Source organism: Pelophylax lessonae (genome assembly GCF_965119305.1).
Source record: "Pelophylax lessonae genome assembly, chromosome: 3".
NCBI lineage: Eukaryota > Metazoa > Chordata > Amphibia > Anura > Ranidae > Pelophylax > Pelophylax lessonae.
In genome coordinates, this window is record NC_138770.1 from 201,070,334 (window position 1) to 201,079,448 (window position 9,115).

The following is a 9,115-nucleotide window of genomic DNA, read 5'->3' on the forward strand; positions in this document are numbered from 1 at the left end:
GGAGTTGGCCTTATCTGTCCTCACAGCTGAGGCCATTTGATGTTACATGCTGCCCCCTCAATTCAGGGGTGTTTATAACCATATGAAATAACAGCCCTGTGATTGTTTACATTTCTTTCAGCTACTGGACTTTTATTGTTCTGTGTACGCTCCCTGTCCTCTACTGGTGCAGAGTGAGTAGTGCTGTAATTTCTGGTCACATGCTCTGCTCTTGTGTCTACTTTTTTTCCCCCCTAGAGCTGAATTGTCTGCATAAAGATGTGTAGTCCAGTTTGGGGGTGAGCAGGAAAGGGTGGCTACATTCACAAGGGGGGCATGGAGAACAAACCTAGCCCCCCCATACAACAGCACATTCTAGTGAGTTTACTGTCCTTTAAATGCACATTTAATTGATTGAACCTAATCATGATGGTTTCTCCCTTTATTGATTTTTCATTTTAAATCTAAGGTGATTCTAAAAGCAGAAGTTTTTTTTTTTTTCCCAGTAATGCATTAAGATAAAAAACCCGTGTGCAGCAGCCCCCCCCCCCCCCCTAAAACTTGCCAGAGCCATATCTCGATTCAGTGATGTTGCACAAGAGCCTCGGCTGTCTGGGTACTCCTCATTGGGCCTGAGACAGCGAGCGCCATTGGCTCCCACTGCTGTCAATTCCATAATGCATTAAGATAAAAAACCTGTGTGCAGCAGTCCCCCCCCCCCCCCCCCCCCCCTAAAACTTGCCGGTGCCCTATCTCGATTCAGCGATGTTGCACAAGAGCCTCGGCTGTCTGGGTACTCCTCATTGGCTGAGACGGCAGCGAGCGCCATTGGCTCCCACTGCTGTCAAATCAGTGAGCCAATAAGAGGTGACGGGGCCAAGCCACGGCCCAGTGTCTGAATGAACATATACAGAGCAGCAGCTCTGCTCGGGTGCCCCTATAACAAGCTGTTTGCTGTGTGGGAACTCGGCAGGCGGGAGGGGCCAGAAGTGTCAGCAGGGGACCTGAGAAGAGGAGGATCTGGGTTTCTCTGTGCAAAACCACTGCACAGAGTGGGTAAGTATGACATGTTAGTCATTTTAAACAAAATAAAATAACTTGAATATCATTTTAAGCATTCTATTAGATTAAAAAGTACTTCACCCTAATGCCAATACTCATGTTGCAGGTTAACATCCAAGTGCCTGCTCCTGAACTCCAATCTGACGTTATCATCATCACTGGGCTTTCCAGTAACCTAGACCGCGCTAAAGGTGGACTTCTAGACCGAGTGAAGGAACTTCAGGCTGAGCAAGAGGATCGGGTGAGTCCTATGAAGATGTGACCTGTTCAGTGCTCTCCTGTGTGGGTATTTCCTAGCCTTGTTAGCATCAACATCTCAAAGGGCCATTTCACACCACATGCAGTCAAGTGTTCTTTTTTCTGCATCAAAAATCCATGGAAAGTAGGTTATATGGTTTCCAATGCCATAGTTCACACCAGTACTTTAATTTCCAGTGCTTTCCAGTTCCAGAAAAAAAGAATATGCTGCATTTTTCCTGCACTGGACAGCATCAAAAAGGCACTGGAACGCATCAAAATCACGCGTGCAGAAAAGCATCTGGAAGGCATCCAGACTGCGTTTCTATGGTGTGAACTGGCCCTCAAGCAAACCGTGTCTGTGAGAATCCTCCTAGAATCAATAATTTGGAAATATTTCTGTACTGACAGGCTTTCCTGTTGGTAATCATTCTAGACTCTTACTCAAGCCTCTTGACTATACAATGGCATCAAATGCAAAAAAAACAAAACAAAAAAAAAACTGGGAACTTGTTTAGACAGTACTCTTGCTGTTACTGTTAGTTAATGGCCTCAGATTTGAAGCTAAAAGGTGCTTCAATTGCATTAAGAAATGAAGCTGTTCAACACGTACCAAAATTTTTGCTCAAGCTTTACTGTACACATTGCTCCCGTAAAATTTGTAAAGCGTACGTGCAGAGAATGGGCAGTGTGGAAGCGAAGTACAAGTTTAGTAAGAAACTATGGGTGGAAATTCAGCATTTCCAATGTGCATCAAAACAGAGACGTATGGAGTACTGGTCTTGCATAAAAGGAATTCCACATTTGAGGCAAAAAAACATTCCTTATGGGTGGGTAAAGCGGAGCTCCACATTTGGCATGTCATTTTTTTGGGGAGGGAGTGGGTACCTACATTTGACAGGTACCCGCTTCCACTTTTGCTCAGGCCGCTCCCCCTGCAATCTTTTGGGACACGTCACAGGTCCCAGAAGATTGCCCGTCCACTTAGGACGTGCAGTTCGCAACTGTCTGTGAAGCCGCAAGCTGTCAGCCAGGTGTCCACACTAGAGATGCTGGCGTCACAGGGAGAAGAGGGAGAGAACCAAGGCTCCCACCAGCTGCATCACTGGACCGTGGGACAAGTGTGTGTGTGTGTGTGTGTTAAGAATCAGCAGCTACACTTTTTTTTGTAGCTACTGACTTTTAACAAACCCAAAAACTGGAACTCCGCTTTATTGTACATTGCAGGTACTTTAACAAACTTTGTTGCAGGGTCCTACCTTTCTGTTGTGAAGAAAAAGCAGTTTTATGTCCCTTGATTTCCAGGTTTGGTGGCCCAAACTATTTTCTACCCGCCCTGAGTGCGCTAAATAAACTGCATTTAATCTCAGCAACATACAGTATATAGCCCTGTGTTCTGGCAGTGAGATGAAAACTTTGTCTCACACCTGGAACAAAACTGAATCCGGCTGAGCAATTTTCAGCCTTTCATAGACTGCTTTATATTCTCAGAATAAATACAAAGCTTCCCCTGGCTGAGGCAGAGAAGCGGACAGATGTCACAATCTCAGACTTGGCCAATCAGAGGAAAATTTGTATTCAAGAGAACACAAGACTGTATACTGTATGTAGCTGACGCTACGGATAGTTTATACTGGGCATGCTTGTTTTAGAAAATAGGCTTGATTAGGTCAGCTTGTCTCAAAAGATCTAGTTAAAGGGACATTAAACCTAGAGGTCAGCTTCTATTCTGGTCTTTTTTTTTTTTTTTTTTTACCTCCAGTTTCGTTGTCAACAAAATGGAGGTAACAATTTGAATTAATACCTCCGCTTTTGTAAAATGGCTCTTTTAGGAACTATCTGAATCTGTTGCATGTGTTGTCAAATCTACGGAAATGAGCAGCCGGGCTTTTGAATCTGGCGCAGGCAATTTTAAAGGGCCACAGTGTCAGAAATGTGTTAGGAATTTATTGAATTTCCTCAATTGTACTTCTCAAACTATATACTCCCTAACATGAGGGTGCCTATAAATTTCAACTTTGCATCAGCAAGGGGAGTAGCCATATAGTCTGGGCCTTAGGTTATTTTTAACATTTTGTTTTGCAGGCTTTGAGAAGCTTCAAACTGGCTATCACGGTTGACCCCAAATTTCATCCCAAGATTATTGGTCGTAAGGGTGCAGTTATTAGCCAGATCCGCACTGAGCATGATGTCAACATCCAGTTTCCAGACAAGAATGATGAAAGCCAGGTAAAACCTTTGATGCACTGAGGTTTGTTTCTGCAAACCAGTACATTCAAAAGATTTAGTATAACATGTTTACACCTATAACTTGAAATTGGGAGGTTACATGGATACAGAAAAATTGTCAGATTTTCTTTATTTTGTAACTGGAGTCATGCCACATCCTGTATTGATTGGCTTATAATTTAGGGTTAAAACTGCAGATTGTTTTGAAATTGTGTATTATGTTCCCTGGAGCAAGATAAATTACAACCTCCTGTTGACTGTGAGTGACAATAGAAGTTGCTTGTGCAGCAGATGTAGCCAATTTTCCTCTGTATACATGTTGCTTGCTATTCCTATCAGGCAATTCCTGTAATCAATGTCCATATTTGTAATCCTTACAGGAACAGATCACCATCACAGGTTATGAGAAAAACACAGAGGCTGCTAAAGAAGCAATCCTGCAAATCGTTGGTGATTTAGAACAAATGGTGTCTGAAGACATTACTTTGGACCAACGTGTTCATGCCCGCATTATCGGGGCCAGAGGGAAAGCCATACGCAAAATTATGGATGAATTTAAGGCAAGTTATTTCTGGATGAGGGGATTACAAAGTATACATTTTGTTGCTTTTTGTACTTCATTAAAAAATGATTCCAAAATATTTGAGACATGTTTCCAAAAAAATGAATATCGAAGAACAGTGCTGCGCCACTTAAATGAATTAAATCTAAATACAAATGTGCATATCAAAATTAGTGATCTAAAAAATAGTGATACCATTGAATTTTATACAAAAGTGTGTATATATAAGAATACAATAGAAAATTCCCACAACTGTGTAAAAAAGAACATGTTCAAATATGCTATAATCGTGCAGATGCAAACTAAAGTGCCAGTGCTCTAAAAATAAATCCCGTGTCAGTGCTCACCTTCACCAATGGATGTATGGCCACTCACCTTATGTTCTTACCCCTGTTTTGCCAATGGGTCAGAATTGACTGTCCCCTTCCAGGGATAAAGACCTATTGCCGATATGCAAATAACGGTCAAGATGGTGCCGATCCTTATGCCACTGTGTACTCCAGGTCATTCACGATGATGATGTAAGGGAGACCAGGACAAGATCTAGTGCTCTCTGTATAAATTTTATTGCCGACCGAAATAAATTGCACTTACATGTAAAAGCACAACCAGCTGTGCGGGCTGGACAAGCAAACACACACGCATACAGCGCCCACTATACACTTCGCCTTCCAAAAAATGCCACCATAATTTAACTATTGAGCTTGTAATCACTCACTGGTGCCTGATAAGTGAACAAAGTCTGTCCACTGAGACCCAAGTCTTTCCCTATTGGGTAGTACCATCATGCCTACTATAGCATAGAGAAGGTGAAGCAAACGTGTCCAAGGCTTGCATGTCAGACATATCTGCCTTTACTGTGACCGCTTTGTCAGCAGCCAGGGGAATAATTGGTGATGAAAAGAGCTTATCTGATGACTTCAAAAATGTAGAACTGTACCGAATATCACTATTTCAAATACATTCCTTCACCCAAAGATGCAGACTAAACTTTTTTGGAGCAGGTTATAAGGTTTTACAAGGTTTGTTGGCATGCTAGCAGAATGCAAAAGTTCACTTTTAAACAACCCCTTTTTCTCCCAGGTGGATATTCGTTTCCCTCAGACTGGTGCCCCTGACCCCAACTGTGTGACTGTAATGGGCAAACCCGAGGATGTAGATGAAGCCATTGATCACTTGCTGAATTTAGAGGAGGAATATGTAAGTGTATCCAGATCAGGGCTGTTCTACTTGGGTTATGTCTGCTGATACTCCTAATTTTAGATGCCATGTTTTGCATACTTCCAGCAGTGTTCTAGGTAAAACATTATTTTAAAAACAAAGGAGTTTTATCTGGCATTCCCTTTTTAGATGTCTGATGTGGTGGAGAATGAAGCAATGCAGTCATACATGAAGCCCCACCCTCAGGAAGAGTCCAAGCCCCAGCCATCCAAGGGCTTTGTGGTGCGTGATGCCCCCTGGGCATCTTCAGGCAGCAATGAGAAGGTGAGATTGTACAAGGGCCCCTATAGAAATGACTTCTATAATGTAATGGGCATGTGTTACTGTAAATGTTCATTTCAATAAGTGGGTTTTTAAATAAATTGGAGAGAATTTACATAAACCTTCCTTTTTTTTTTTTTTTTTTTTAAGGCAGGCTCACATATGCTTTTGCAAATTCCTTTCCATACGCCCCGGTTCACACTTCTGCGTGTGCGGGGTTCGCATGTAATGTCGGAGCGCACTGCTCCGACATTACATGCGATCAGCTGTGCGGTGCGAGTATAGCCATACAGTTTGTATGGCTAAATTCGCATCGCACCCGCAGCAAACACGCACAGGAGGCATTTTTGCTGCCGCATCAGGATCGGATCGCACAGCGGTTCACACTTGTGCGATCCGATCCTGTGCGAACTGCACGATCGCACTGCGATATGCGATCAAACTGGGGGTGTCGTTAAGATTACATTGACACCCCCAGCGTATCGCATATGGCAGTGTGAACTGCCGGGGGTGCGTGTGCGATGCGGGAACAGGCTGCAAATTCGCAGCCTTCCCGCATCGCATATATGTGAACCGAGCCTAATGGTCAGAGTGCTGCACCAGTTTAACATGTTTTATCTGTCCCATGTTCTGTTTGTAATGCAAGGTTGCAAATCAACACTGTTTCAAATCTAAGTTAATATGGAAATGTTCAATTCCCACTGTAACATACCCAGCTTAAACTGTTGCTGCCTTTGCATAATGACCAATGCATTCTGTGCCTAAAATTAGGTTGTTATGAAGAGTTTGTATATCTAGCTGTTGACTCTTATCTGTCTTTCAATTACATCTCCTGAAGCAGATGAAAATTGTCCCTGAACAGCCATTTTGTGAAAGGCTTCTTTTCAAAGTGCTTCTAAAGCCAACACATTTTTATTTTTTACCTTAATGGGTTCCCTGCATTAGGGTATAACGTGTTTAGAAGTATGCTCGCTACATCCCGCCTTATACTTGCATATAAGCTGTGTCCATCTGTAGCAGCTCTCACGGTGCACTGAGGCAGTGGGAGCCATTGGCTCCCACTTCTGTTGGTCAAAGCTTGCGACACGGGAGCTGCAATGCTGTTCGGGAGCGAGCCTGCAAGTGTGTCCCAATAGCGGGCAACTTGCTGTGGGGGCACACCAAGAAGAGGAGTTGGTGGGGTACACGAGAGTTTGATTGGGCTGCTCTGTACAATTACATTGCACATTGAGCAGGTAAAGAAACCTGTTTTATTCTAAAAAAATAGTTTGGCAATCACTTTAAAGACAGTTTACATTTTTTTTTTTTCCCTTCTAGGCTCCTGACCTGACCAGCTCGGAGGATTTCCCCATTTTTGGGGCTGCAGTCGCCCCTAAAACATCTCCATGGGGCCCCAAGAGACACGGCGGTGGAAAGGGCCTGATGCCTGCTGACATGTCTGCTTCCTGTTAATTCTCCTGTTGCTGTGTCTGACTCACTCATACCATCATCTCCTCTTTCACCCCTTTTTCCTTTGCCTCCCAGAATCTTGTATAACCGGTCAATGCTGCAGGGGTTTACTTGGCACTTCTGGGTTTCTGGCTCCTCATGAAAAATAATATATGGGCAATGTAGTGACAGGATAGGCCATAGTGAGCAAATTATTTGTCCCTACAACTTTAGTTGGGTAAAGCTGTTTGCTTCAAAGTGCAAACTGCCACCACAGCATCTTGCTATTCTTCAGAGATGCAAGTGGTGTTGACTTGATTACCAAGACTTCTTCCCTATTTTAATGGTTAAAGTCTACGCATAGTATAAAATGCACCAAACCATTGGAAGAAATAATCATTGTCCCACAAGAACATTCAATGAAATTCTTGTTTGCACAGTTGTGATATACTTGGTAGTTGTGTTTAGCAAATGAATGTTTAGTGTGAGGGTGGGATGACTTGGAGGGCTGCATAGGTCTCCTGGGTGCCATCCTGATGCCTTCAATACACTTGGGTCTTAATACAACTGCTGTCCTGCTGCAGTGCAGAATGTATTGTAAAGTGCCCTGTAACCCTGTCACTGCCAGAGTCATTGGGGGGGGGGGGGGGTAGGATATGCACAAATGGGGGTTTAGAGTGTGTGAACACCTTTCTCCCACTTCCTCTCATTCGGTTTTAAGTCATTACAGCCAATTGTTTTCCAAGCTGTGGAGAAGCCTAGAATTTTACAGTGGTGGCATCAAAACTGAATTTTACCCTTTTGCTGCTGATAGAAGATATGCCATGAGCGAACTTGGTTAGAGAGCCCACTGCATCTCAATAGTCCTGTCACAGTCCTTCCTCTTGTCCCCTTACCTCTGATGCCGGGGGAAAGGGATCATGTTTTGTCCTGTTTGGGTGGGGGATAACATTAGCTCCAGGTTTTTCCAGACCTCTCCTCAGCCCCCTTAACCCTTGGACATTTCTTCTTACTGTGCCTCAGTATCAACTTCCTGTACACAAAGTTCAGGAAATAAACATCCTATAAAAGCCAAAGTCTTGTTCTTTACTGGAATAACTGGTGAAACATGCTGTTTATTTTGTTAACTTCTATAAACGTTGGTAATTCTGATTTTTTAATTGCTGAATGGCGTTAGAATATGTCTACAATTATGGCTTGAGATTTGTATGTGCTTCTGCAGGTTCCTCAGGTGCAGTGGGGAAAAAACATCCTTCAGTAGTAGTTTATAATCAGACATCGAACAGCCTGGGTATACCTGAAACATTAAATGGCAAGCCTTCTGTGCAGAGCCAGATACCAGTTGACACTTGTGCCCACGATTGCCAGTCATAAGGATGTGCTTACAAGCTGTCCTAAGGAGTAAGATACCGAACTACTGACATCCCTAGGTGTAGTACTTTATTCCTGAGAATAGGACTCCAGGAAATGTGAGTTAATTTACCAAGTATCTGGCAGCAATCGGGTGCAAAGGGACCTCTATCACCATCTGGCAAATGCTGCCCTTACACAGGTCTTACCTTGCAGTGATTAACCACTTAAGCCCCGGAAGATTTTACCCCCTTCCTGACCAGGGCCTATTTTGCGATTCGGCACTGCGTGACTTTAACAGACAATTGCGCGGTCGTGCGGCGCTGTACCTAAACTAATTTGGCGTCCTTTTTTTCCCACAAACAGAGCTTTCTTTTGGCGCTATAAACAAAAAAGAGCGTTAATTTTGCAAAAATAACAATATTTTTCACATTTTTTTATATGAAATTCAAAAAAAAAAAAGTAAAAATCTATTTTTTTTAACATTTTAGGCCTTTTTTTTTTCTACCATATGTTTGGTAAAAAAAAATCGCAAAAAGCGTATTTTGATTGGTTTGCGCAAAAGTTATTGCGTTTACTAACAAAGGGAAAGGTTTTTGTCATTTTGTTGTTTTTGTTGTCAGTCCCGCGTAATTGGCGGGACTGCGACATTGGGGCGGACAGATCAGACCCTTGACTGACATTTTTGACACTTTTGGGGTTACCAGTGACATTACTACAGTAATCAGTGCTATATATATGCACTGTTACTGTAAAATTGACACTGGCAGTGAAGGAGTTAACTGT

At 42.9% G+C, this 9,115-nt stretch overlaps 1 protein-coding gene across 1 annotated transcript in view; it reads left to right on the forward strand.

Annotated features, from left to right (window-relative positions):
• Positions 1 to 8,055, forward strand: part of HDLBP (high density lipoprotein binding protein) — a 73,759-nt gene extending 65,704 nt beyond the window's left edge. Inside the window, exons 23-28 of the mRNA XM_082249010.1 lie at positions 1,148 to 1,282; positions 3,364 to 3,507; positions 3,888 to 4,067; positions 5,153 to 5,269; positions 5,420 to 5,554; positions 6,869 to 8,055. Of these exons, the coding sequence (XP_082105136.1) occupies positions 1,148 to 1,282; positions 3,364 to 3,507; positions 3,888 to 4,067; positions 5,153 to 5,269; positions 5,420 to 5,554; positions 6,869 to 7,003 (846 nt within the window). The 3' untranslated portion in view covers positions 7,004 to 8,055. The remainder of the gene's footprint in view (positions 1 to 1,147; positions 1,283 to 3,363; positions 3,508 to 3,887; positions 4,068 to 5,152; positions 5,270 to 5,419; positions 5,555 to 6,868) is intronic.
• Positions 8,056 to 9,115: the final 1,060 nt, after the last annotated feature.